Source organism: Sus scrofa, chromosome 6, assembly GCF_054392235.1.
Source record: "Sus scrofa isolate SSC_HxYL_T2T_F1_AM1 chromosome 6, Sscrofa_HxYL_maternal_Yorkshire_Landrace_v2.0, whole genome shotgun sequence".
Taxonomy (NCBI): Eukaryota; Metazoa; Chordata; class Mammalia; order Artiodactyla; family Suidae; genus Sus; species Sus scrofa.
In genome coordinates, this window is record NC_139388.1 from 55,202,944 (window position 1) to 55,230,759 (window position 27,816).

A 27,816-nucleotide genomic window follows, 5' to 3' on the forward strand; every position below is an offset into this window, starting at 1 on the left:
AGCTCAGATCCCACGTTGCTGTGGCTGTGGTATAGGCCAGCGGCTACAGCTCCGATTCGACGTCTAGCCTGGGAACCTCCATATGCCAGCTGTGTGGCCCTAAAAGACCAACAAAAAAAAAAAAAAAAAAAAAAAAGGAGAAATTGATGCTGTGAGTTCAAGATCACTGCTCACCACAATAGGCCAATAGATCTAGACCATAGCTGTTGGGGCAAGGAAAAACGACTCTAACTGGAAAGCTAGTGGCCTGAGAAGATGGCAGACTAGTTCTCAAAAAACCATCTTCCCTCAGTCCAAATTCGGGCTCCTTTTCTGCAGAGGAAGGGGAGGGGCCTGTGCAATGCTGGCCAATGGCAGAGCAGGATTGCTAATGGTCTCTTACAATATTACAAGCAGTTTTGTTTTCTGGGGTTTTTGTTTTTGGTTTTGTTTTTTGTCTTTTTGACTTTTTAGGGCTGTACCTGCGGCATATGGAGGTTCCCAGGCTGGGGGTCTAATGGGAGCTACAGCTGCCGACCTACTCCACAGCCACAGCAACGCCACATCCTTAACCCACTGAGCAAGGCCAAGGATCAAACCCCCAACCTTACGGTTCCTAGTCGGATTCGTTTCCGCTGCACTACGACAGGAATTCCACAAGCAGATTTTAATCATGTGTTTTTATGTAGTGCTCAAAACACAGCTAGTTTACAATGTCCAGTTTCAGAATGTACATTTTGTGGCTCACATGTGTACATTTCTGTTCAGGGTACGATTAGCAGTGGAATTTCCCACTAGTGGAATTATAGACTATGTATATCTTCAGTGTTTAGGATGCTTCCAAACTGTTTCCCAATCAAATTCATGGTATTTTTATACAGTGGGTTCCATGGGGAAATACTACACAGTAATGGAACAAATTCAGATAAATCACACACACACACACACACACACACACACACACACACACAAAAACCCAAAACCATGAAATCTCATAGGCACAGCTACAAGAGAGAGTGGGTAGAGGTTATCCCTCCACCATTTTTAATAATGTAGGCATTACCAAAACTACCCTTTGCTATTAGAAGACAGGATATGTGGGTGGCACAAAAAGGGAACACAGGAGTTGCCACTGCGGTGTAATGGGATCAGGGCATCTCTGCAGCACCAGGAAGCAGCTTCAATCCCCAGCCCAGCACAGTTGGGTTGAAGGATCTGGCCTTGCCACAGCTGCAGCATAGGTTGAAACTTCAGATCGGATCCCTGGCATGGAAACTCCATATGCTGTGGGGTGGCCAAGAAAGAGAAAAAGAGAGAGAGAGAATGCAATGTACATATGAAGTGTGGACATCTGTCTATCAACCAAGTGGTGATACCAGGAAAGAGTGCAGGGAGGGGAGAATCCTGGCGCTGGGGACGGGATGAAGTTCCTGGGAACTCCACTTGAGACCTCCTCCCTCCTGGCTTCCTAACCATTTGTGAGATGTTTCCATCTTATTGAGAGGCCCAGGGACTGCTCTTGTCTCCACTTGCAAGCTGCCAACACCCCATCTGCCCATCTCACCAAGTCCTAGGAGCCATGTAAGTAAGCAATCTATATTTCTTAAAACTCTTGGGTTGCAAGGAAAAGAAACTCACTGAAGTAGCTCAAGGGAAACAAACAAACAAAAACAAGGAAGAATGTAATATAAGGATCCAGGAAAAGTTCCAAGAATTCAAGGGTGTATCACTTAGCATTGGCTGTGTAACAAACTATCCCCTAATGGCTTGACCACAATAGCTATTTATTTAGCATAGAGTTCTACTTGCTGAAGCCACTGTTGTTTTAGTTCTCTTTTTCCTTGCAGCCCATTCCACTCCCAATGGATTTATCGAACCATGAGATTTAAACCATAAAGTCAAAGATTTAAATGGCACTTTGGGAGTTCCCTCGTGGCCTAGTGGTTAAGGATCTGGCATTGTCACTGCCGTGGCTCGGGTTCCTACTGTAGCGCAGGTTCAGTCCCTGGCCTAGGAACTTCTGCATGCTGTGGGAGCAGTCAAAAAAATTAAAATAGGGAGAGTTCCCATTGTGGCTCTGCAGGTTAAGAACCTGACTAGTATCCGTAAGGATGCAGTTTTGATCCCTGGGCTCACTCAGTGGGTTAAGGATCTGGCATTGCTGTGAGCTGTGGTATAGGTCACAGATGCTGCTCAGATCCCACATTGCTGTGGCTGTGGTGTAGGCCAGCAGCTGTAGCTCCAATGTGACCCCTAGCCTGAGAACATCCATATGCCACAGGTGCAGCCCTGAAAAGAAAACAAAACCAAACAAACAAAAATTAAAATAGGAGTTCCCACCGTGGCACCATGGGTTAAGAACCTGACTGCAGCGGCTTGGGTCACTGCTGCAGCTCGGATTCAGTCCCTGGCCTGGGAACTTCCATTTGCCTCAAGTGCGGCCATAAAATAAATAATAATATTAGTAACAATAATAAATAAATAAAAATAAATGCCATTTGGCAAAACAAAAGTTTGAGTGGCTAGGAGGGAGCCTGTGACCACATATCAGCTTGAATGAATTGGACCACAGCGAAAGTATGGACCCATAACAAGGAAAATAGTATGTTAATATCCCACGATAGGAGGGAGAGGGGATACAACTATCAGAATCATGAAAGAACTGAGAATCCCACCCCTGTGCTCGTTCATTTGTGACTATGAAGACGTCACACATTTTGTATCCAGATAAAAGATAAAAACGAAGAAGAACTGGCACTTTCCTCCTCCATCCCAGCATCCTCTCCCTCCCGAGCCGTCGGGTTGGGGCCACCCTTCCTTCTTGGCTCCTGCCTGTGGCAAGAAGAACTGCCCGGACATGGGGTGGGAGAGGGTAGAGAAAACGGAACTGTCTTCAAATGAGGGGAAACTCAAAGAGGGGAGAATTCAGATGCGATGAGCTTATCTCCAAGATGTGTCCCAACCTCATCCTCTCAACCCGAGCTTCTCCCAGGGATCCCCCCATCTTGATGGGATGTAAATTTGGCAGAGACCCCAAATCACGGAGGCTTAAACCTGAGATGAAGTTGGTTTCTCTCTCATGTAACAGTCCTTATGGAAGCCATCCTAGAAAGGTGCAGGGGCTGTGCCTGCTGAGGTCATCCAGGCACCCAGGCTTCTTTACCCTGTGGCCCTTCCATCCTTAGGGTGTTACGAGGTCAAGGTGGTGCACCAGGAGTTCCCGTCGTGGCTCAGCTGTAACGAACCCGACTAGTATCCATGAGGATGCAGGTTCGATCCCTGGCCTCGCTCAGTGGGTTAAGGATCTGGCATTGCCATGAGCTGTGGTGTAGGTAGCAGACGTGGCTCAGATCCAGTGTTGCTGTGGCTGTGGTGTAGGCCAACGGCTACAGCTCTGATTCAACCCCTAGCTGGGGAACTTCCATATGCCGAGGGTTTGTTCCCAAAAAGAAAAAAAAAAAAAAATGGTGCACCACCACCAGGTCCCCACTCTAGCCAGCAGGAGGTGGCAATAATGGAGACAGACTCATGGCCTTCCTTTGAAGGCACGACCCAGAAGCTGCTCACATCACTTCCACTCACATTCCTGTGCTCAGAACTTAGTCACGTGCCCCCACAAGGCCCTGCGTGGTTTATCACCTGCTCGCATCTCTAGTCTCCTCTTGCTTCATGCTCCTTCTTGCCAGCTGCACTGACTTTAGTCAGCGTCGGCTAACTGCTGTAACCAACATCCCCAAAATGTTGATGGTTTGACCCAGTATAAGTGACTTACTCTCTGAGGTCATGCTCCAGTGCAGGTTACTAGGGAGGCTGCTTCACTTGTCATTCAAGAACTTCTACTTCTTCTAACCTATGTCTCTGCCCTGTCTAGGTCACACGACCACAAGTAAAATAAGAGCTGCTGAGAAATGTAATTTAGCTGAGTTCCTGGAAATAAGAGGAAATGTGAACAGCTAGCCAGTCTCCCTCACTCTTTTGCACTTAACGCATCTGTCCTACCTCGGGTCGTTTGCACATGCTGTTTCCCCTGCCTGAGTGCTTTGCTCTCCTCTCTTCGCCCAGTTGATTCCTACTCATTTAAAAATCCCACCTCAGCACCTGTCTGGATTTCACACCCCCTCTCAGCTGCACACATTCAGCAAACCTCTCCTCCATAGTCATCAAACTTTGCCACTTTTATAAGTGCGGGGTGATATTTTGACGAATCTGTCTCCCCAGTCGAGTCTGAGTCACAAAGGGCAGGAACTGCGTGTTCCTTTGCTCAACACTTTATCCTTGGAAGCTACAATATTGCCAGTTCATGATGGACACTCATAAACACTGGCTGAGGGGAGGGAGGGAGAAGGGAAAGGGAAGGAAAGGGAAGGAAGGGAGGAGGGAGGGAGGGAGGAAAGGCTGGTGGGACTGTAAATTGGTACAACCACTATGGAAAACAGCATAGAGGCTCCTCGGAAAACTAAATATAGAATTCCCATAGGATCCAGCAATCCCACTCCTGGGCACATGCACCTCTATGTTCATTGGAGCACTATTCGCAATAGCCAAGACATGGTAACAACCTGAATGTCCATTGACAGATGAATGGATTAAGAAGATGTGGTACCTATACACCATGGAATAGTACTCAGCCAGAAAAAAAATGACAAAATAATGCCATTTGCAACAGCATGGATGCAACTAGATATTCTCACACTAAGTGAAGTCAGAAAGGGAAAAACAAATATTGTGTGATATCACTTATATGTGGACCCAAAACATGGCACAAATGATCCTGTCTACAAAACAGACACAGATCACAGACATGGAAAGCAGACTTGTGTTTGCCAGGGGGGAGGGAGAGAGAGAGATGGGGAGTTTGGGGTTGGTAGATGCAAGCTATTACATTTAGAATGGATAAGTAGGAGTTCCCGTCGTGGCGCAGTGGTTAACGAATCCGACCAGGAACCATGAGGTTGCGGGTTCGATCCCTGCCCTTGCTCAGTGGGTTAACGATCCGGCGTTGCCATGAGCTGTGGTGTAGGTTGCAGACGTGGCTCGGATCCCGAGTTGCTGTGGCTACAGCTCCGATTCGGCCCCTAGCCTGGGAACCTCCATGTGCCGCTGGAGCGGCCCCAGAAATGGCAAAAAGACAAAAAAAAAAAAGAATGGATAAGTAATGGGGTCCTAGGGTATAGCTCAGGGAACTCTGTCTAATTTCTTGGGTTAGGACATGGTGGAAGATAGTATTAAAAAACAAACAAACAAAAAAACCAGGAGTTCCCATCGTGGCTCAGCGGAAGTGAATCCGACCAGGAACCATGAAGTTGTGGGTTTCCATCCCTGGCCTCACTCAGTGGGTTAAGGATCCCACGTTGCTGTGGCCGTGGTGTAGGCTGGCAGTGTAGCTCTGATCCAACCCCTAGCCTGGGAACCTCCATATGCTGCGGATGCGGCCCTAAAAAGCAATAATAATAATAATAAAAGGAATGTATATATATGTATGTATGACTGGGTCACTTTGCTATACGGCAAAAAAATGACACAACATTGTAAATCAACTATACTTAAATTTAAAAAAAAGTAAACTATAAAAGAAAATTAAGAAAGAAAAAAGAGAAATGCTTTTGAGCCCAAAAAGTTCTGCTGCATGGAGTAAAACACTAACCTAGCTCTTTTCTGTCCTCATAGGGTGAGCAAAGGCCTACAGGATTGAGAATAAACAAAGCCAAATGCACAAGGGATTTCCAGCTCTAAACTGTGACCATAATGTCTGCCCCCAACTCTTATTTTTCACATCCGTTTTGCCAGGGTTGACAAATATATTTCTTCTCTTGATAGACTTGGCAGTGGGTCCTCAAAGATTTGTACTAAGAATTCTGGGAACCCACGCAGGCTCCCCTGGAAGGAGCACTTGTATCAATTATTGATGTCTGCTGGCATGCTTGCCAGGAAGGAGGGCCTGCATCGATTGCTAATGTCTGCTGAGAGCTTGGACAAGAGGGTGAGGTCAGCAGCCACATGTTTGCTTCCGATGCTGATAAGCCAGGTGCTGTGTTCTCACTACTCCCTGAGAGAGACCTAAAGAATTTTACTCCCTGTTGAGACCTACTCAGAATATACGGTGATCCACAGTTACAGAGGCACAGCAAGGTTCTTAGGCTACTTTAACAAAGTCTGGTTCATTCATTCTCTCAAGAAGTATTTATTGGAGTTCCTGTCATGGCTCAGCAGTTAATGAATCCGACTAGGAACCATGAGGTTGCGGGTTCGATCCCTGCCCTTGCTCAGTGGGTTAAGGATCCAGCGTTGCCGTGAGCTGTGGTGTAGGTTGCAGACTGCTCGGATCCCGAGTTGCTCTGGCTGTGGCGTAGGACGGCAGCTACAGGTCCGATTTGACCCCTAGCCTGGGAACCTCCATATGCCGTGGGTGCGGCCCTAGAAAAGGCAAAAAGACAAAAAAAAAAAAAAAAAAAAAAAAAGAAGTATTTATTGAGCATCTTCTCCGTGGCAGGCTCATGCTAGATGCCGGCAACACTGCTGTGAACAAGACAGACTTGGTCTCTGCCTTCACAGTTTAAACATTAGAGCCCCCAAATTCAGCCCATCCTTTGCCCAAGTCCTCAGCCCTCTCCACTTCCCACCTTCCCACCCACCTTCAACCCCTTCCCTCTTTCAAACACGCCCAAAGGCTCTTCCTCAAGCTCTCTCAAGTTCACTCTCTCTCTCTTTCACATACAAATACACACATACAACTTATAAGGAATAAGTTTTCTCTAAATTCTAATATTTACAGAAAACCTAATTGTATATACTAGAGTGGGAAAGAAATAAAGGACATATAACAGATCAGGTAACCACTAAAGCCATTCATTCATTCATTCAACATGACTTCTTCCAGCAACTGGTCTGTGTGGGGTCCTGTGCTGGGCAGTACTGGGGACCCAGAGGTGACCATGACAGCCATATCCCCATACCTCCCCCCAGGATTCACAGTCCAGTGGGGGAGACAGAATTATCCCAGGCAGTGACAACCCAGAGTAGTCAGGGCTCAGACATGGGAGCCCAGAGGGGACCTCTGAACAGCCTGAGGGTCCAAGCAAGCATCGTGGGGGAGGGGTCAGCTCTACTGGAGATCACACTGAGATGCTTGACAAGAGCAGCCACAACCCCCCCACCCCGCCGTGATATTTACGAGAGACTTTGGGCTAAAGGGCTTTAACACATCCTTTCCATTTATTTCCCCAAACCCTGGAAAGTGGATGCTATTCTTAGGTCCACTGTACAGATGAGGAAGTTGAAGTGTCACTGTCTAGCTGTGGGCTGTGCAGCCCTGAGTTCTGCCTCTGTGACTTCCAGCCCAGTGGGTGACACAGATCCATCCCTAGAGAGTGATAACTCAGTGGGCAGAGCTCAGGGACCTGGGGGAAACCAGAGGAAGGACTGCAGGTGGGGTTGAGGGGGAGGTTCCTAGGAAGGCTTCCAGCAGGAGGGGATGACTCAGCCACGACCTAAAGGGGGAGTAGCCATTAGCCAGTCAAGAACAGAGGGGAAGTGTTCTGGCCTGAAGGTGAGCTAACATGATGGATTTAGGGCCGCAAGAGTTTCCCTCTGGCTGACGCATAAAGCAGGAAAAGGAGAGATGTCAGACTTTGGTCAGGAGCCAAAGTCAGACAAGTGCTAGTCAGGCTCTCCTTTCCAGCAGGGGCCAGAGATGCCCAAAGGGTGTGGCTCCAATGAGTCATCCGCTGGGAGGGGTCGGGCAGGTTTCATTTCCTGCCTTGGGCAGCGAGAGGACCTCGGGATTTGGAAGGGGAGAAGGGGGGGAACAACCTGGGGCTGGGGGGACCTCTTGGGGGACAGGAAGGCAGTTTCTTTGCTGGCTTTTTTCCTGCCTGACCTCAGCGTATAGAAGATGAACGCTCTGCCCTCACCAACCCCTCCAACCCCACCACCCCATTGCCTGTCCGACCCCAGGATGACGGCGGCATCACAGAGGCAGGCAGAGTGGGAGTTGTTACTGCTGTTTTCCTTTGAAGGAACAGGAGAATTTCCTTGTCACAAGGTCCTCGCCCTGCAGAAAACCCTACAGGTGTCTGCTGCCTGCCTGCGGCAGTGGTTCCTAAGCAGGTATTACCGCGAAGGTAACCCGGGGCGTCTCACGAGCCCCAGGAAGCCAGCAATGGTGCCGTGTGTTGAGCAGCAAAACAAGTAACTTTTTAGCTATATAACTTATCTCTAAATGACCTATTTAACCATCACTACACGTTTGGAGGATCCCCTATGGTCCAAGTGAGAAAAAGGAGGCAAGAGAATCAATATTTAGGATGCCAACTGTTGGCGGTGGGTAGGTGAAAGAATTCAACAGAGGGAGCACACTCAGGAGCCCCTACCCCATGTGCCCACCTCCCTCTCTTTCCCCTCCCTCCTCCCCACCCTCTCTCCCCTCCCTTCTCTCTCCCCTCCCCCTTCTCTCTCCCCCCCTTCTCTCTCCCCTCCTCCCTTTCTCCCGCCTCTGTTTCCCCCCTTCTTTCTTCTCTCTCCTCCTCTCTTTGCCTCCCTCTCTTCCTCTCCCCACCCTCCCACCCAGCCTCCAGGTTCCTACATCAAACCCTTTGGGACAAAGCTTCCCATCTGAAATTTTTAAAGTTTCCGTTCAGCACCAGGAGCATCCCTGGGTAGGAAACACTGCCCCACTCCTACTTTGCTGGCAAAGAGTACTGGCGGACAATTTGGCAGTATCATCCAAAGCCACAAATGCACCTGCCTTTTGACCCAGAAAATGAGCTTCTAGGAACCTATGGCACTGACACTTTCGCATGCATGGAAAATGGCATGGATGTGGTTCCTCAGGGCAGGACAGTTTGCAAATGCAAAGAGCTGGAAACACCTGAAAGGCCCATTCACTAAGGACTGGTTCAAAATTTATGATGTGTTTATACAATGGAATGCTACACGGCTGTGAATAAATGAACAGACAAAGCAATGAATGAATAAATGAATGAGGGAGCTTGCTATGTCCTTGTGTAGAAAGATCATCAAGATACACTGCTAAGTAAAAACTAAGAAGAGAGGCATTCCCGTCATGGTGCGGCAGAAACAAATCCGGCTAGGAAGCATGAAGTGGCAGGTTCGATCTCTGGCCTCGCTCAGTGGGTTAAGGATCTGGCGTTGCTGTGGGCTGTGGTGTAGGTCACAGACAAGGCTCAGATCTGGTGTTGTTGTGGCTGTGGCGGCCGGCGGCAGCAGCAGCTCCTATTCAACCCCTAGCCTGGGAATGTCCATATGCAGCAGGTGCGGCCCTATAAAGACAAAAAAAAAAAAAAAAGTAAGAAGAGAAAGAACAAAGCTACTATTTTTTTTTTCAATGTGAGAGGGAATAATAAGGAAATAGATTCACATTTGCTCAATTATACAAGCTTCCAGGTGATTCTTCTGGATGTGGAAGCTGGAAAACCATGGCATCCATGCGATAAATTCCAAAGAATTATAACAGACCCAGTGAAGCTATCCATTCACTTATTTATACTTTCAACAGATATTTTGGCACTTGAGTAAAGAAAAATGTCTAGGAGTTCCCTGGCAGCTCAGTGGGTTAAGGATCTGGTGTTGTCACTGATGTGGCACAGGTTTGATCCCTGGCTCGGGAGCTTCTATATGCCACCGGCACAGCAAAAAAAAAAAAAAAAAAAAAAAAAAAAAAAAAAAAAAAAAATTACCGCATACATTCAAATCCAACGACCTCTTCTCACCTCCCCTACTGCCTCCATCACCTCCCACATGGACTACTGAAGCTACAGCTCCAGTTGGACCACTAGCCTGGGAACTTCCTTCCATTGCCATGGGTTCGGCCCTAAAAAGACAAAAAACCTCTGGTCCAACCACATCAGCTCAAAACCCTCCAGAGTTTTCCCATCTCCATAAAACGAAAACATCTTACCATGGCCTCCGGGTCCAAGAATACCCAGCCCCTTCCCACTCCTCCTTACACTTCAATCACACTGGCCCCTCTGTCAAGGCAGCAAGCAGGTCTGTGCCTCAGGGCGTTTGCACTTGCTTTTTTGCCTGCCTGAAACACTTCTCCCCAGGCAATGGCCCAGCTGACATCATTTTATTTCATTCAGCAATTTTGACAGCTTGGCCTTCCCAAGTATTTACTGACTCAAAGGTTTTTCCCCCCCTGGGAATACCAGCCACCAAACCTTCCCCCGCTACTGACCCTCACCTAGCCCTATGCCTGACACCCTCCCTTTTCTGGACCTCAACTTTAACTTCATCCCTAATCTTCCCCTCCCTGACCCTCAGCCCTGCCCTGAGCCCACTTTTGAGCCTCAATAACAGAGCCTATATTATCCCCATTCGCAGAATTGTTCAGAACCAAGGCTCTGATAACTGTCTGATTTCAGAGAAAGTCCCCCCTCCTGTCGCCAAGAAGTCCAGGTCTGTTGCCCAGAGGGGAAGGGGCAGAAGGTGGGATGAGGTGGACCCCCAATTCTGAAGCCCAAACAGTCCAGGGTCCAGGCGGAGGCTGCTGAAACCACAGTAGCCCGTACTGGGAGCCCCGGGAGGAGGGGGAACCCCAGAGGTGACATCATGTTCCAGGGGAGGAACTTGGCGGCTGCCACAGGTTCCCAATTTGGAAATAACTCAGCAGCCAGAAAATTCAGAGATTTCCCAGAGACCATCCCATTCAGAGACTCGCCTACATACACGCAGAGTGAGCCACAGCGAGCATCAGAGCCACCTGCCCACTGCTGTGTTCCAGGGCCAAGTCAGAGAAGGCAGCAGAGGACAGAGCCCTCCAACCCGGCCACATTCCAAAGGAGGAATTTTCTAGAAAGGTATGAGAATGGTCACAGAACAAGAGTCAGAACTGCTCTTGGGCCGGGTGGGGGTGATGGCCAGGATGGACCCACTGGGGACCAGGAAGTCTCCCCAGTTCTATATCTGAGTATACGGCTCCGGGTCTCTGGCACCTCTCAGTTCCCTCCCGTGGGTCTGTCCTGTGTCTCTTTGTCTTTTCTCTCTCTCTGAGTGTGCGTCTATCTCCATCCCTCTGTCCCTATCTTTGTCTCTCTCTTTCATCTCTCTCCCTTCTCTATATTGCTCCATTATGGTGATCGCTTCCAGACCTGATGCGGTTCTGGGGATTGGTCTGTAACGGTCGGTTTCCCTCCAGCAGAGGGTGGGCGTCATGAAGGCAGGGATGCTTGTCTGATTTTCTACTGCCTGCCTGATTTTTGCCCTGTGCCTGGAATACTGCCTGGTTCAATAAATATCTGTTGAATGAAAAATGAACGAGCTCTCATTCCCACCAACATCATTATTTGATAACCGTAAAGCAACCGTAGTTGATGGTGTGGTCACTGCTGTTTATTGCGTACAAGCTGTACAGCAGGAATGGGGCTAAGCAGTTGCTTGTTTAAGTCTTTACAAACCATCCTGGGAGGCGAGTACTATTATCTGATCCACTTTTCAGATGAGAAAATGGTCCCAAGAAGAGAAGCAAGTCGCCCGATATGAGCCGGGGTGTGGGGGGCGGTTTGGGGGTGTTAAGCGTGTTGGGTAGGAACCCGGGATCTGTCCCCGCTACAGGTTTCCATCTCTGCTCCGTCCCTCACCAACCGCGAGCTTTAAAAAGTCGCCGACCCTCTCTGCCCCCGTTTTCTCGCCTGTCACGTGGGGACCCGTATATAGGACGCTTCCCCCTATCAGTAGCGCTGTTGCCGAAATCAAGACAAACGTCAGAGGAGGCGCAGAGGGAGCGCGCAGAATCCGAGAGACGCACGGGGAGCCCGGCGGGGACTCCGGCCCAGGTCTCCTGCTACCCCGTGGCCGGTCGGCCGAGAAGAAGAGGAAGCGGAACTTGCCCTTCCCGATCCCCGGGCAGCGCCGGCCGGGTGCCGCCGGGATTCCTTCGCAGCAGCTGCTGAGTCAGGACCCGCGGCGCCGAGGGCAGAGCGAGCAGACGCCTCCGGGAGCGGAGGGTGGAGGAGGAGGCGCGCCCCGCCAGGCTGCCCGCGGAGGAGCCCAGCATGGCCGGAGCCACTCCTTCTGCTTGGGCACTGCTGCTGTTCCTGTTGTCGCTGTCCTGGGAGCGTCCCACGGGAGCCGGTGAGTGACCCCGCGCGGTCGGGCGGCCCCGGCTCCCCCTCTCCCTCCCCATCGACCCGCGCACCCGGCTCCCTGGGTTCCCCAAGCCTGAGCGCGCCGCCCTTTGTCACCGGCTCCCCTCCGCGCCAGGGATGGAGGAAGGCTGGGCAGGGCTGGGGAAACTGCGCTCAGCTTCCCAGAAAGCCGCCCGGTACCGAGAGGGTGATTTCTGAAGGGCAGGGAGGGATCGACCTCCGGGAAAAATGAAGTGGAGGGTGACTCACACCCGGGCACCACTCTGCGCAACCCTGCTGAATACAAGCGGTTCTCTCTGGCCCCCAACAGCCCGGTGACCGCGACAGAGGATGACGGGGTGGCGGGAAGGATGGGGCACACAACCCCATCCCCCTTCTATCCCCAATGTCTGGCTCTAAGGACATAGCCATTCATTCACATGTACCTTGCATGCCACTCTGCTTCTTGAGTACCTACCTACCTGGGCAGCTTCCCAGTACTGGGGATACGGCCCTGACGTCTGATGGCCCTGGGTTCCAAAGAGCTTTTGGCATTTAATACCTGTGTGAGCTCAGGAAAGTGACCTAAGCTCTGTGTTTCCATAAAGTCCGGGAGAGGAGGGCAGGGGTTGGGGGAGGAGTGGAACCCCCACTACCTAGTAAGATGGTGTCTTGGGAACAGGCGGAGCTAGGTCAGCTGCAGTTGAGAAGAACAGCAACAATGATGGTGAATAATTCACGTGAACAATAACAATACTGAATGTGCAGGTCCTCATCGCATCATTTCCAAGAAGGTCTCAGCCCAGGCTCTGCCGTCACTTGCTGATTAGGCCAGGCAAGAAGCTTGACCCTGCGAGGCTCCCATCTCCTTCAGCCTCTGTCCAAAGCCTGTCTCATGGGCCGAAAAGAGGGTTGGAGGAGGCTTTCTCTGGGGAACAGCCCAGGGCCCGGCACACAGTAGGAGCTTGGACTTGGCTGGTATGCAGGGTACAACCCCAGAGAAAGGCTGCTTCACCAATTTCATCCTCATAGCGCTCTTGCCATCAGAGAGGGAGACTCCCTTGCCCAGAGCAGCACAGCACGCCCGCGGTAGAGCTGGCATTCCAACGCAGAGGAGCATGCTCCCCACTCCACAATCTCCTGGGGTCCAGACGGTACCCTCCCTCCACACGGCATGCTCCAAGCACCCCATCCACTCCCTCCTGGCCTCCCCTTCCTACTAACAATAACTATCATATCCACCTTGATGGAATGCTTGGTGAATGCTGATCCCTTTATATGAACTTAATCATCCAGTCTTTCCGACACCCAATTAAGTGACAACCACCCTCATCTTACAGATGAGGAGACTGAGGCTCAGAGGGGAGGAACCAGAGACACAGCTAGGGAGTGGCAGGACTGAAATTCAAAAACTTATTCCTTCTCCCTTTCTCCCTTATTATCATCAGAAAGATGCACAGGATTATGTTTATTCATATCAATAAAAGCCAACATATACTGAGGACCTACTATGTGCTGGGGCTCCAGGCAGAGAGATTTTCATAGGGAGTCTGGCGCATTCGAGATCAGGAGTCTTGGCTGCAGACGGCCGGGGTTCACATCCCACCTCGCCCACCGTGTGACTGGAGCAAAAGATTCAGTCTTGGTTCACCCCCACCCCTAAAGTTGGGCTGACCATAGTGCCAAGCTGTTTAAGGACTACATGCTGGGAGATGGGTGGCGCACTCAGAACAGCCCCCAATCTGTGTAAGCCAGTGACCTGTGAATGTTAATGTTACTGGTCCCATTTTACAAACTAGGAAAAAGATCAGAAAGGTTAAGTAACCTGCCTGAAGCCTCACAGCAGAGATCTGAGGGGATCCAAACCCCTTGGGGCCATAATCACCTCCTGCCTTGTGCTGGGATCCCCTGCAAACATTTCCCTGAGTCCACACAAAGGAATAATAATAATCCTCACTTTCTTGGATTCAAAGACCTAGAGCTTCTTCCCCGTTGCACTCTTCCATATGGGAGATGCTTTAACTGCTGATGGTGAGTATTGTTGTAAATGACAGAGTCCCAAGAGTTCCTGCTGTGGCGCAACAGGATCAGCGGCCTCTTGGGAGCTCTGGGACGCAGGTTCAAGCCCCAGCTCTGGCACACTGCAGCTGCGGGCTTAGCTTAGGTCGAAACTGTGCTCCTGGCCCTGGAACTGACCCCTGGCCCAGGAACTCCATATGCCAAGGGGCAGCCAAAAAAGGGGGAAAAAAAAAAGAGAGTCCCAGTGCATCTTAAAATTGATGACTGTGGGGTGATGAAAAATCTTTGGAACCAGAGAATGGTGATTAGTTGGACAACATTGTGAATGTACTTATTGCCACAGAATTGTACATTTTTAAATGGTTTAAGTGGCAAATTTAAAATTTTTAAATCACAATATTTACCACAAATTGCAAAATTGATGATGCTAGGATTGTGAGATAGAGGAAATACGGTAATGACCATCCAAGGAAGGGGAGGGAGGGGTGTGCGACCAGTCCAGATCCCTGCAAACAAGGGCAAGGGTGAGAGGGGCTGGACTGAGTCTGCAACTGCATCTGCGCCCCTTGCTTGGACTGTTATTACTGTATTTCCTCTATCTCAGCATCATCAGCTTTGCAATTTGTGGTAAATATTGTGGTTTAAAAGATTAATGTGCCACTTAAATCACTAAAAAATGAACAATTCAGTGGTGGTAAGTAAAAAAGAGTCCCAGTGCATCTTAAAACTGTTGGCTCTGGGGTGATGAAAAAGTTTTGGAACCAGAGAGAATGGTGATTGGTTGTATTTACTGCCACTGAATTGTACTTTTTTGAATGGTTTAAGTGGCAAATTTAATTTTTTAAACCATAATACTTATGACAAATTGCAAAACTGATGATGCTGAGATAGAAGAAATACTTACTGACAGTCTCAACCAAGGGGCTCCAGGCCCCAGGTGAGCGGCCACCTGGACACCCCTCCCCATCCAGACCAGGGACACCCGTGTGTGACCTGCCCCGCTTTTTCTCGCAGAGACCCAGACCTCCGTGCTGGCCCCCGCCCAGGTGCTCGGCTTCCTAGGCAACATCACGAAGCTCTCTTGCAAACTGCAGCCACTACAGCACGAAGTGACAGTGACGCAGGTGACCTGGACCCAGCAAAAGCTGTCGGAGGCCTCCCGCAGCGTGGCAGTCTTCCACCCCACCCGGGGCCCGAGCTTCCCTGAGCCTGGGAGGTGGGAGTTCGAGGCCGCCAGAGCCGGTGAGGAGGTGCAGGATGCATCGCTGATCATTTGGGAGCTGCGCGCAGAGGATGAGGCCAACTACACCTGCCAGTTCGCCACATTCCCCGACGGCGATCGGAGCGCCCGAACCAGGCTCCGGGTGCTGGGTGAGTGAGGACCATGGGAGACGAAAGGGAGGGGCCTGGGGTGGGGAGGAGAGAGGGAGGTTCCCTTCAGAGCAGAGATTCCAAGGGACTAAAGGAGGAGGTGGGACAATGATGGAGTGGGGGGAGGGGAGGGGGGAGCTTAGCGTGGGGAGGGGCTGGAGGACCAGAGGAGAGGAAAAATCCCAGGAAGCAAGATCTTGGAGACCGAAGGCCTCGGGGATGGAGAGACTGGGGGTGCTGAAGGGCGGCTGGTGCAAGTATTGGGGTGGAGGGACAAGGAGGGGTCTGGGAAGCCAGGAAGCCACACCAGCTTGGGCAAGCAGTTCCATCTGGGAACCTCCTCTTCTCTTCTATCAAATGGGATTAGTAAGAACAGTGCCTTCCGAAAGCCATCCTGAGGGTCCCTGGAGTTTATCCAGGTGAACCGCTTCGAGCAGAGGCCATGGGAGCTGGTATAACAGCAGGTTATTACTGCTGCTCCCTTTGGTGGGGAAGGGAGGGTTGAGATAGACTGCGAGGAGGGGACTCTGACACCCAGTAGTGGAGGGATTTCTCACGGGGTGCTGGGGGGCGGGGGGGAGGTGCAGCCCCCTTGGCATTGTCGTAGAATCATGTCTGCATTTTCATGAGCACCAGAGAGAATATGACAGGCCCTCCTCTTGGCAGCTGCAAAGTCTCTGTGCCTCCGTTTTCTCACCTGTGAAATCTCGACATCAGAGCTGACATTTCTTTTCTGATTATGGGCTTTGCATGAGTGACTCTTGAAAGCGTAAGTGCTTCGGAGTTCCCGTTGTGGCTCAGCAGTTAAGAACTGGACTAGTATCCATGAGGATGCAGGTTCAATCCCTGGCCTCGCTCAGCGGGTTAAGCATGCAGCGTTGCCGCAAGCTGCAACGTAGGTCGCAGATATGGCTTGGATCCTGCGTTACTGAGGCTGTGATGTAGGCCGGCAGCTGCAGCTCTAATTCAACCCCTAGCCTGGGAACCTCCATATGCAGCGGGTGTGGCCCTAAAAGAGAAAGGAAGGAAGGGAGAGAGAAACAGAGAAAGGAAGGTTAAGTGCTTGCAATATGCCTGGCACACAGCACCCAACCAAAGGTAACTCTCATCATTTCACAAAACTTGGGACTTCAAGTCTTTTGATTTAGGATGAGGGTAACACAGAACCAGTGAGTCAAATTAAAGTCTTCAGTAACAAGAACACAAGTACTGCTGGGAAGGGAACCACGTGAAGCCCCAAGTCCAGAAATCACCAGCATGATGATTAAGAAAGGATCAAGGTGGTTCTGGAGTCAGACTTGTGCGAAGGCCCAGCTCCGTCGCTTACAAGCCTGTGACCTTGAGCCGATCACTTGCCCTCTGAACCTCCAGGGCACAGATGGGCTCAGCCCTCCTCTCCTTCTTGACGCCCTCCATAACCACTCCCCAGCCCCCAGATTCAGGCCCTCCCTCTGGGCGCCCCCATCCCAGCCTTGCCCACTCTGAGTCATCACTGTCTCAGGAAGTCTGTGATGCCCTTGGACAGTCCAGCCCAGGAAGGCAGAGGTGGGGCCACCTTAGTCATTGCTGGGTCCTCCCCACTGCCCATTACAGAACTGAGCAATATATTCAATTGCCAACGATAATAAGAATATTTATTGAGCACTTATTATATGCCAAGTACCATTGTAAGAGCCCGACCTGCAAATTCCGACAGTGACCCTATCGTTGAAAGACAAGGAAACCGAGGCACAGACTTGCCCAAGGCCACCCAACTGCTCAGGGACTGAGGTAGCATTTGAACCCAGCCACAACCTGCACCCTCCACAGCTGCTGAGATGTTTGTTGCATGACTGCAGGCGAGGAGTGACCTGTCCCTTTTGCTCCTCTCCCCAGCCCAGCCCCAGAACAAGGTTGAGACCCAGGAGGTCCCGCTCAGCCCACTCAGCTTGGAGCCTGTGCCGGTGGCCCGCTGCGTCTCCACGGGGGGCCGCCCCCCAGCCCGCATCTCCTGGTCCTCACACCTGGACTCGAAGGCCTATAAGAGCCAGGTGCCGGGGCCCCGGCCTGGGACCTTCACCGTCAGCAGCTTTTTAACCTTGACGCCTTCGAGCCAGGTGGACGGCCAGAACGTCACCTGCAAAGTGGAGCACGAGAGCTTTGAGGAGCCCATGGTGCTGCCTGTGACCCTGACCGTGCCCTGTGAGTGTTCCTGAGTGTACCCGAGGGTGGGCAGGGCTGCCAGACTGTCTCCACACACACACCCCCCCCGCCATGGTCTACACTGACTCCCCAGGCCACTTTCAACATTACCCCTGTCACCGGCGCTAGCTCCCCTGACTGTTGCCTGCACCCACCCCAGATCGTCTACATTGACGCCCCTGGGCCACAAACAACACTGTCCTTCATTGCCTAGACCAGCTTCTTAGGTGTAGGCAACCACAGTCCACACTGCTCCCTGGCTTCTCTCCCCTGGCCCCTGTCTACACTGGCCCTCCACACTGGCTCCCTTGAACCCAGTCTACACACATTGCCTACACCTGCTTCCCTAGGCAGCTGCCCACACTGGCCTTGTCCCCAGTGCTCCACTGCTTCCGCACTGTCTACACCAACTTCCTTGTCCATTTTCTACCCTGCCTTGCCACCATCTACACTAGCTCCTCTGGGCTCCAGGCAGTGCTGCCCTCGCTGTCTACACCAGTCGTTTAGGCCACCAGCTGCAGGGAGTTGGCACTGTTCCCTGAGTTGTCTAGAGTGGTGCCATGACCACTGCTGCACTGACACCTACATTGTCTACCCAGGTTCTCCTAGGCACTCTCATACTGACTCACACCGCTGTCTACACTGGCTCCCCTGGAGAACTGTCACTGTTTTCCCCCCAGTGTTGTCTACACTGGCTCCTCTAGGGGCTATGTCCTCCCTTCACTGTCTATACTGCATACTCCCTCCCCAGCAGCTGCTGCCCTGATTTCCTTAGGCACTGTCTACACCAGCCCTCTGGGGGCGGGGGGAATCTATACTGACCCTCCCCCAACACAAAACCCTCTGTCTCATTGGCCTTTCCCTTGGGGACTTTGAAAAGTCTTCCCTGTCCATCACACATGAGTTGGATAAGCAGCAGGCTGAAACGGGGTCATCCAGGATTCTTTCCTGCAGGACTTGTCAGAGCCTTGAATGTGCTCCTGTGTGTTACGAGCACCCAGGAAGCCTTTTCTCATGGATATCTCAGGCACTCCAGGACCTGGCTACCCAGGAAAACAAATAGAGAGAAGCAGGTCCTGAGAAGCCATCTCTGTGCCCCGCCACCTTGCATCCTGCTAAGGACTCCCAGACTTGTATTCTCCGAGGGAACCAATCTCTCCATCTTGATTGCCCTTCTCCTGTTGTCACAGGAATCCCAAATATCTTTAGGCCCTTCTGAAGGCTCCTCATCTTAAACCTACGCGTCTGTTTCCCCCAGACCCCCCAGAGGTCTCCATCTCTGGCTACGATGACAACTGGTACCTCGGCCGCAGTGAGGCCACACTGAACTGTGACATTCGCAGCAAACCAGAGCCCACAGGGTATAACTGGAGCACGTGAGTTCCTGGGTCTGAGGGAGGAGGGGCTGGGGGCCCAGACTCCTGGATCTGAGGGAGGAGGGGTGTAGGCAGAAAAGTGAAAAGAGAGCAAGAAGTCAAGTTTAGGCTCCCAAGAAAATGTCTTCCATGCACAGAGTCCATGAGGTGCTGAGTCCAGCTTTGCTGACACACCTGCTTTTATGGCATGTCTGCTGTGGGCCGGTCCTTCCTCTCATGCCACGTGACAGTCGCACTATCACCGCGCCCAGGGACAGAGCAGCTGGGCCCTAGGGGCTGCCATCATCTGCCCGGGCATATGGCCACGGGGGCACACAGGTGACTTTCCCATCACCTCTTAGCCTCTGGGTTGTGCTCCCTCTGCAGCCACCTTTCCTAACCTGCTCAGTGGCCTCTGACAGAGCAAGGACGGTCCCCAGTCTCTCGAGGAGAAAGCTGGGAGGCAGAATGATCAGATTTCCTCAAATTCATACCGAGGCCAGGGTTAAGAGTGGGGTAAATTGGCTTATATAATTTGGGGGCGCCTTTCTCTTACTACAAAAGAAACTTACAAGCATTGTCGTGACTTCAGACAATATGGTCAAGAGCAAAAGGAATGAGCCCCACTGTCAAGTGTACCCAGCGCGCCTCCAGAAACACCCACTTTTACCGTTTGCTGGATCCCCTTCCTGTATTTTTTTCCCGGTGTTTCTACACAAAAACATACACAAGATTGCTGTGCATACACTCTTTGAAACTTTTCCTCTATCTCATGAAGCCCTTTCCATGTCCAAGCACCTGGGTTCATTTTCCCCAACATTTTATTGGGAAATCTTTCAAACACACAGAAAAGTTGTGAGCATTTTCCAGTGAGCGCTCAAAAACCCACCTCGTGGATTCCCTCCCAAATATCTTCATGTATTGGCTTTATCACATTCCCACCCATGGGTCCAGCCCTCTCTCCATCCATCAAACAGTCCTTATCTTTTACGCCTTTCAAAATACCCTCAGTCCCCTTCTTCATGCTGCTGGGATTCCATCACACGTGATGCCCTCGATGACTTAACCAGCCCCACATGGGGACACAGAGGCGCTCTTTGATTGTCAGTTATGCCGATGCCATGGTGGCAACCATCTGCGTGTCATCCCCCCCGTGGACGGCCACAATCCCCTTTCAGTTGTCAAAGGACCTGCCCATCAAAGGTTTTCGACTGGCGTTGACAGCCAGCCTTTACCTTCCCGTCCCACAGTGCCACAATTTGGGCTCACAAGCCACACAGCCAGTTTCCGTGCCAGCGCCGCAGAGAGCCCATGCCCCCACCCCCACCCCCGTCTCCTCTGTCCATTAAACCAGTGTTTCTTGCTTGCGGTGTGCGGCGTGCAGCGTGCGGCGTGCGGAGGCTGCTGACCCGCATTCCTCGGTAGATAAAATAGACTGAATCCCCACCCCTCTCAGAGCTCCTGTTCTAGTGGGAGAGAAGCAATTATACAAGATGACATCGTCAAGGACAGAGGTGTCAGATGTCGTGGAAAAGATAAAGCAGAGGAGGGGATGAGGAGGAAATCATTGCTGTTGAAAGAGTGCAGGGGCCAAGGCAGGTGTCATGAAGGTTACGCCTGGACGGAGACCTGAAGGAGCTGAGGGTGAGCCATGTGGGTACCGGTGGGAAGAGCATTCTAGGCATGGGGAACAGCCTATGCCAAGACCCTGAGGTGGGAGCATAACTAGAGTGTTTGAGGATCAACAAATCAGCCACCGTCACAGAGTGAAGAACAAGGGGTGAGTGGAGTTCCCACTGTGGTGAAGGGGGTTCGTGAGCCCAGCTTGTTTCTGTGGAGACACTGGTTTGATCCCCAGCCCAGCCTGGTGCGGTGGGTTAAGGATCCAGCATTGCTGCAGCTGTGGCGTAGGGTCGTAGCTCTGGCTCAGATTCGATCCCTGGCCAGGGAACTTTCATATGCTGTGGGGGTGGCCAGGAAAAAAAAAAAAGAGCAAGAATAAGAGGTGAGCAACAGATAATGTGGTCAGTGGCATGACTCTGTCCTAACTGCATTTATCAGGCGCTGAGATGGGGACAGAGGCGGGTGGGAGTGGGGGTGGATGGAGGGAACCTAGTGAGAAGGTAATCACCACAGCCCAGTAGGGAGAACAGACCTGCGTGGTGGTCGTGGTCCTTTGCTCTCACCTCTGCATCCACAGTGGCCTCCTTGTCGACCCTCCAACACTCTAGTTATGCGCCCACCTCAGGGTCTTTGCATAGGCTGTTCCCTATGCCTGGAATGCTCTTCCCACCAGAAGCCATACGGCTCACCCTCACCTCCTTAAGTCCTCTGCTCCGGCCCAAGGAGTGGTAGGATTTGGGGTAGATTTTGAAGGTGAGGCAGACCAGATCTGCTGGGAGTGGGAGGGGAAGTCAGGGGAACTCCAGGCTTGCTCTCAAATGGGACCCCAGACAGCATGAGCATTTGTGTATTCCCAGCATGCAGTGAGCCTCCCCCACCTATCACTTCCTCACCCATCTGTCTCTCCCAGGACCATGGGACCCTTGCCGCCCTCCGCTGTGGCCCAGGACACCCAGCTTCTGATCCACACTGTGGACGAGTCTATCAACACGACTTTTGTTTGCTCTGTCACCAACGCGCTAGGGACTGGCCAGGCAGAACTGACCGTCCTGGTCAGAGGTGAGGAGCCCCCCTGGGTGGGGAGAACAGAGGTTCCTAAGGGAGATATCAAAGTAGGAGTCCCTCTGAGGGAGAAGTTTAGATGTGGTCCCTGGTTAAGGAAGCCCCTCAGCCCCAAGAATGCTAACTCTCATCCTTCCCCTAAATCCTTTCAGGAAGGTTCAGTGGGATCGGCTTTACTCTGTTAACTCAACATCTGTACTATTGGATCCATTATACAGCTGCCTGGACACAGGCCCTGGGCAAACCCCTGTGGGTGGGGGTGATGGCAGGGAAGTAGTTGGGTGCTACCTCCTCCCGAGGGACTCAGGAAGGCCTCTCCAAGTGTATTAGACAGAACGCTATCATTTGCAATGAATAGAAATACAACTCAAGATAGTCCAAACAAAAATAAGACTTTTTTGGAAAAGCACCTTCAGGTATGGTTAGATCCAGGTGCTCCAACTGTGTAACCCAGGAACTTTTCTTTACCTCTCTTGTCTCCGCTTTTCTCTATGTTGGCTTTATCCTCTGGCAGCTTCTTCCCTAAGGAAGGTAAGATACTCCTCAGCAGATATAGGCTCAGAGCCCTCCAGTTTAGTATTCCAAGGGAAAGAATACACCACTTTCTTTTTTTTTTTTTTTTTTTTTGTCTTTTCTAGGGCTGCTTCCTGGGGCATATGGAGGTTCCCAGGCTAGGGGTCTAATCGGAGCCATAGCCGCCAGCCTACACCAGAGCCACAGTAACGCAGGATCCGAGCCATATCTGCAACCTACACCACAGCTCACGGCAGTGCTGGATCCTTAACCCACTGAGCAAGGCCAGGGATCGAACCCACAACCTCATGGTTTCTAGTCGGATTCGTTAACCACTGCGCCAAGACGGGAACTCCAAAGAATACACCACTTTCAATAGCTTTAGCCAAAGTCCCAGGGCTGGCTTTCATCGGTTCAAGGCAGGTCACAGACCCCCTATGAACCAATCACAGCAGTCAGGGAGAGAGAATGGAATGCTCTGATTGGGCAGTCCCAGGTCAAAGTCTCATCCTAAGAACCAGAGGGTAGGGTCAAGTCTACCTGAACAACATAGACAGAGGGAAGCAAAATGGTAGGTTCCTTTAAAAATGAGGGGTAATATTTTCAGGGCAGGTGAAAACCCCAAAAGTCTCTGAACGTCAATCTCTGCTTCCTTCTCTTCCTGCAGGACTTCCCAGGGAGAAGCCATATCCTAGCTCATCCTCAAAAGTCATTATCATCTCAGTTGTGGTACTGCTACTGCTACTGCTACTGCTGGGGATCCTGGCGTGTATCTGGCGCTCCAGAAGGTCCCGTGAGTCCCCTCTTTTTTGGCACATCTCCCGCCTGTTTGTGTAAATGAACATCACCACCGCCACCATAATAGAGCTCCTACTATGTGCCCGGCTCTGCACTAAACCCTCCGCGAGGCAGCCTCTCACTGAATCCTGACCTCCATCCCATGAGGTTCCCCCATTTGACAGGCGAGGGCACTGACATGACGGAGTTTTAGTCAGTGGATCATTGATTCATTTTACAGTTCTTCAGGGAGTGGGGACAGATCCTGCAGGGCCTCAAAGGCCACAATGAGGACTTGGGCTTTTAATCCAGGTGACACAGGAGCCCCTGCCAGATGGATGGAGGGCAGAATAACACTTAACCCCACCCCCCACCTTCCTCCATCTGCCTTGCTTAGGAGTGACTCCCTAGCTGCTCTCATGGAAAAGAGGTGGTAGCAGGAACTCCCATCCCCAGCTCTAAAAGGACCTGATGCTCTCTCATCTCGAAGGTTTTGCAAGGCTGTTCCTCTGCCTGGAATAGCCTCACCACTCCCTCTGGCAAATTCTGTCACCAAAAGACCTCCATTTTACTGAGCACTTTTTCTGTGCCCAGTCTCCTTGAATGCTCACAACCACCCTGCAAAGAGGGTCCCTGCTGTGAGCCCATTTTACAGATGAGGAAATATTTGCTCAGTGAAGTTACCTTCTAACTGGCACACAGGAGTAGAAATTAGGAAGAAAAGGCAGTTCTGTTCGCTACAAAGCTTTGTTCCTTCAACTACCAAACAAAACTGCCTCCTCACTCCCGGCAGGAGGCCCTCTCCTCCAGGAGGCCCTCCCTGATCTTCCTCAAAAGGAGCCAAGCACCTGCTCTGGGCTCCCATACCCAGCCTTGCCTTAATGGGGACTTGTCTGTCTCTCCAGTGGCCTGGAAGCCCCAGGAAGGCAGAGCCAGAGTTTTTGTGGTCACAGCTGTGTCTCCAGCACCACCTACCACCAGGCCAGGCATAAAAGAGGCATCCGAAGTGTTTGCTGAAATGGGTCATGTCCAGAGTCAGACTGCCTGTGTCTGAGCCCACGTTCTACTGCTTTTTTTTTTTTTTTAAGGGCCACACCAGAGGCATATGGACGTTCCCAGGCTAGGGGTCGAATCCGAACCTCAGCCGCCAGCCTACACCACAGCCACAGCAAAGCAGGATCCAAGCCATATCTGTGACCTACACCACAGTTCATGTCAACGTGGGATCCTTAACCCACCAAGCAAGGCCAGGGATCAAACCCACATCATCATGGATACTAGTGGGATCCCTTTCCACCGAGCCACAACAGGAACTTCCCCACATTCTACTGCTTTCTTGCATCACTGTGGGCAGATGACTTTCTATAACTCAGTTTCCTCATCTGTGAAATGGGAGTTATGGTACCCGATAATACAGCAGCATTCAGCACAGCATAAGCCACACACTGAGTATATGCAAACTATGACTATTCTCACTATTATGACGATTCCTGTTATTATTCATATAATTTCCAGGAGAGAAGGAACTTTTGTTCATAGTCATATCAGCAGCACCTAGAATGCACCTGTCAAAGCCAACATTTACTATTTGCTGAATAAATCCCTGTTTGATGGCTGAGGAAACTGAGGCACAGAGAGGTTAAGGCAATTGCCCGTGGTCACACAGCTCCTGAAGAGGTCTGAACCCTTCCATCTGGTCCTAGAGCCCATGCTCAGTAAATATTTCCTTATACTTAATAACTGAGAATAACTAGATGAGGCACCTACCCCAGTTGTATTTTATAAATGTAGAAACCCTTTGGGGAAGTGACTCCCCCGTATCCATAGCAGAGCTGGGACTCAGAATTCTAGGGGCCTCGCTTCCCATGCATGTCTTCCTCCCTGCTCTCCAGCATTGTCCTTTGTTCCTAACCACTTCCCCTCCTGTTTCCTCAGGTCGGAACCCACAAAGATCCCCTGCTAATGGCGTAAGTGTGGTGGTAGAGCTGAGGAGGGTGTGGGGGGAGGTGAAACACAGATTAATCACTGTGGGCTCTCCCAAGGAGGGACCCAGTGCATCTGGACAGCCACAGTGCTTAATCAAAAGCCAGCATGGCCTGAGGGGTCACGTCCTGGCCCTTTTCTTCAGATGCCTTGAGCAGCAGTTGCCAACCCCTCCTGCTAGGCAGAATTCCCTATAAGTTTTGCTAAAATGCAGGCCCCTGGGCCCTGCCTCCTGAGAGTCTGGTCTAATGGGTCTGTGCTGGGGCCTGGAGACCTGCATTTTCACAGTGCCCCCTGCCTTATCTCCCCACTCACACCCACACCTGGAGAAGTGCTTCCCTGGCTTCCAGAGGTGGGGGAGGCAAAGACCTGCAGCTCTTTGTGTGCTGGGCTTTGGCAGGAAGAAATTTTTTGAAAGGGCCTGAGACTAAAGTTTGCATATTCCCCCTTCTAGGAAGTCCACTATTTACCTGCGAATCAGAGGGACAGCTCTCCCTAGAATACACTGACAGAAAGCACAAGGTGACAGCATATAGACTGAATGGAGAGAGACCCTGAAGCTGGCAAGGATGGGGATCTTGCAGCTGGACTCCACCTTGATGGATGAAGTCTCCCTCCAAAGAGACTGGCCACTCTCAAGAATGTCCCCTCTGCCTCATAACACCATGGTCAGTCGGGTACAAGTCCAGGGGTCCCCAAGACCACCCTCAGGTTGAATTATTCACTACAAGGACTCACAAAACTCAGGGAAGCTGTTACACTCACGGTTATGGTCTACTACACTGAAAGCATGAGATTAATGCAGAAAGGTGCCTGGGGCAAGGGTCCCCAGAGAGACCTGCCCAAGCTCTAGTTGTCCACTCCAGGGAGTCATATGGACAGCACTTCCTTCTCCAAGCACTGACATGCGACAGCACACACAGAGTGTTGCCAAGCAGGAAAGCTCACCTGAGCCTTGGGTTCCAGAACTTTTATTGGGGTTCCATCATGTTGACACGGGTGACCACCCATGTAGCTGACCTTAGTCTCTAGCACCAACAGAGGTCAAGCCAGCATTGTGCAGCCCAAGGCCCCCACCATAATCACTTCATCTGTATTGATTATCCAATATGGTCCACAGCCCTAGGTAAACAGAGACTCTACCAGCCAGGACAGTCCAAGGAACGACTTAGATATTACTTCCTAGGAGCCTGGGGCAAAGGGCCAGGTCTCTTTTTGAGCAAGGTTAATCCTTTCCTGAATAGTAGAGCTGCACAGAATGTTGCAACTACCAGGGAGTTTTTGAAAGAATCTTTGACCTCTGGCCTTGAATCACATTGAATCTCTGTGGCTATAAGAAATAGCCACTGGCCCCTGTCACCAGAAGAGAGCCAGAGAGTAGAACTCAGCTGCCTGGGGCTGTTCAAGGAGAAGGAGCTACTCGTGGCCATGAACTTGGAGGCTGTCAGTTCCAAGCACCTTCTGCCAAAACTCGGTCCCAGGAAAGCATCTGTAGCCAGAGTCCTGGGGTTGACGAGACCCTGGTTACCCACCAAGGAATGTAAGAATTTGTTCCCAAAACAAGAGGTGCTGAGGATGCAGAAAATCCATCTGTGCAGGACACACTCCCCTCTGATCAGGATGGATGCAGCCCAAGACCCAGGAGGCAGAGCCACTCAGATATGACTGACATATTTACTTTAAAATGGTCTCTGTGGAATTCCCATCATGGAACAGTGGTTAACAAATCTGACTAGGAACCATGAGGCTGCAGGTTCAATCCCTGGCCTTGGTCAGTGGGTTAAGGATCTGGCGTTGCCATGAACTGTGTTATGGGTCACAGATGCAGCTCAGATCACTACTAGTCGTGAGGAGCAGACATCACCATGAAAGATTTTAGTGCTTTTCTAGATAAGAGGAGATGCAAGAATTGGGCTCATAGAATCTTCTGAAAATATCTAACTGTATGAAGCCCTATTCTGCCAGTTTTCCTGGGGCACAGAGGGCCTCACTCCTGAGCTCCACTCTGAGCTCCTTTCAGGGGGTGCTGGGCTGCAGATGGCAAGTACCAGTCTCCACGTCACAATTCCTTTTGTCATGACAAAAACACCCTGGAAGTAGGAGTTCCCATCGTGGCTCAGTGGAAATGAATCTGACTAGCATCCATGAGGACACAGGTTCGATCCCAGGCCTCGCTCAGTGGGTTTAGAAGCCGGCATTGCTGTGAGCTGTGGTATAGGTCAAAGATGTGGCTCAGATCTGGTTGCTGTGGCTGTGGCGTAGACCAGTGGCTACAGCTACAATTCGACCCCTAGCCTAGGAATCTCCAAATGCCTCAGGTGTGGCCCTAAAAAGACAAAAAAAAAAAAAAAAAAAAAAAAAATCTGGAAATAAATAGCGGCGATGGTTGCATGACATTGTGAATGTACCAAATGCCACTGAACTGTAGCTTTAAAACTGTCAAGGAGCTACTCCTGTAGCACAATGGGATCAGCGACATCTTGGGAGTGCTGCAGCACAGGTTTGATCCCTGGCCTGACACAGTGGGTTAAGGATCTGGCATTGCCGCAGCTGTGGCTTAGGTCCATGCTGTGGCTCAGATCTGATCTCAGGCCCAGGATCTCCAAAAATAAAGGGGAAAAAAAAAGGTTGATTTTATGTGTGCTTTATCATGTAAAAAATAATTTTAAAATTTTATAGAAAAAAATTTTTTTCATTTCCCAGCTCTTACTGGCAAACGTCTTTAGAACCAATCAAATTCATGGAGCAAAAGATGGGTGACTTATTAAAGAAAAAAATAATGTCCTAACTGTTAACGAAAGAAGTTATTCATTGACACCCTTGAAAGCACGATAAGGCGGACTTTATTCAAAGGGAGGGGCCATCGCCAT

General features: G+C 51.0%; 2 protein-coding genes across 8 annotated transcripts in view; one reads left to right on the forward strand and one right to left on the reverse strand.

Moving 5' to 3' along the window:
* Positions 1–27,816, reverse strand: part of LOC106509492 (cell adhesion molecule CEACAM5) — a 118,176-nt gene that overhangs the window by 79,599 nt on the left and 10,761 nt on the right. The gene's annotated exons all lie outside the window — the stretch shown is intronic.
* Positions 11,678–27,734, forward strand: PVR (PVR cell adhesion molecule). Of its 2 annotated transcripts, none has more exons than XM_021094515.2 (8): positions 11,678–12,069; positions 15,096–15,452; positions 17,328–17,633; positions 18,892–19,009; positions 21,522–21,670; positions 22,854–22,979; positions 24,899–24,930; positions 25,401–27,734. In XM_021094515.2, the coding sequence occupies exons 1-8, from the start codon at positions 11,991–11,993 to the stop codon at positions 25,443–25,445; spliced, it is 1,212 nt and encodes a 403-aa protein (XP_020950174.2). In that variant the 5' UTR covers positions 11,678–11,990; the 3' UTR covers positions 25,446–27,734. The 2 variants fall into 2 exon arrangements, with proteins under 2 accessions (XP_020950174.2, XP_005653340.2); XM_005653283.4 differs by having other exon boundaries at positions 22,854–22,974.

What these genes read in the sequence shown, in the direction of transcription:
- PVR (XM_021094515.2), top strand. Translation starts at nt 11,991, where the DNA reads ATGGCCGGAGCCACTCCTTCTGCTTGGGCACTGCTGCTGTTCCTGTTG. An exon ending in GGAGCGTCCCACGGGAGCCG is followed by an intron (nt 12,070 to 15,095) that starts GTGAGTGACCCC and finishes TTTTTCTCGCAG; the next exon opens with AGACCCAGACCTCCGTGCTG. An exon ending in ACTGACCGTCCTGGTCAGAG is followed by an intron (nt 21,671 to 22,853) that starts GTGAGGAGCCCC and finishes CTCTTCCTGCAG; the next exon opens with GACTTCCCAGGGAGAAGCCA.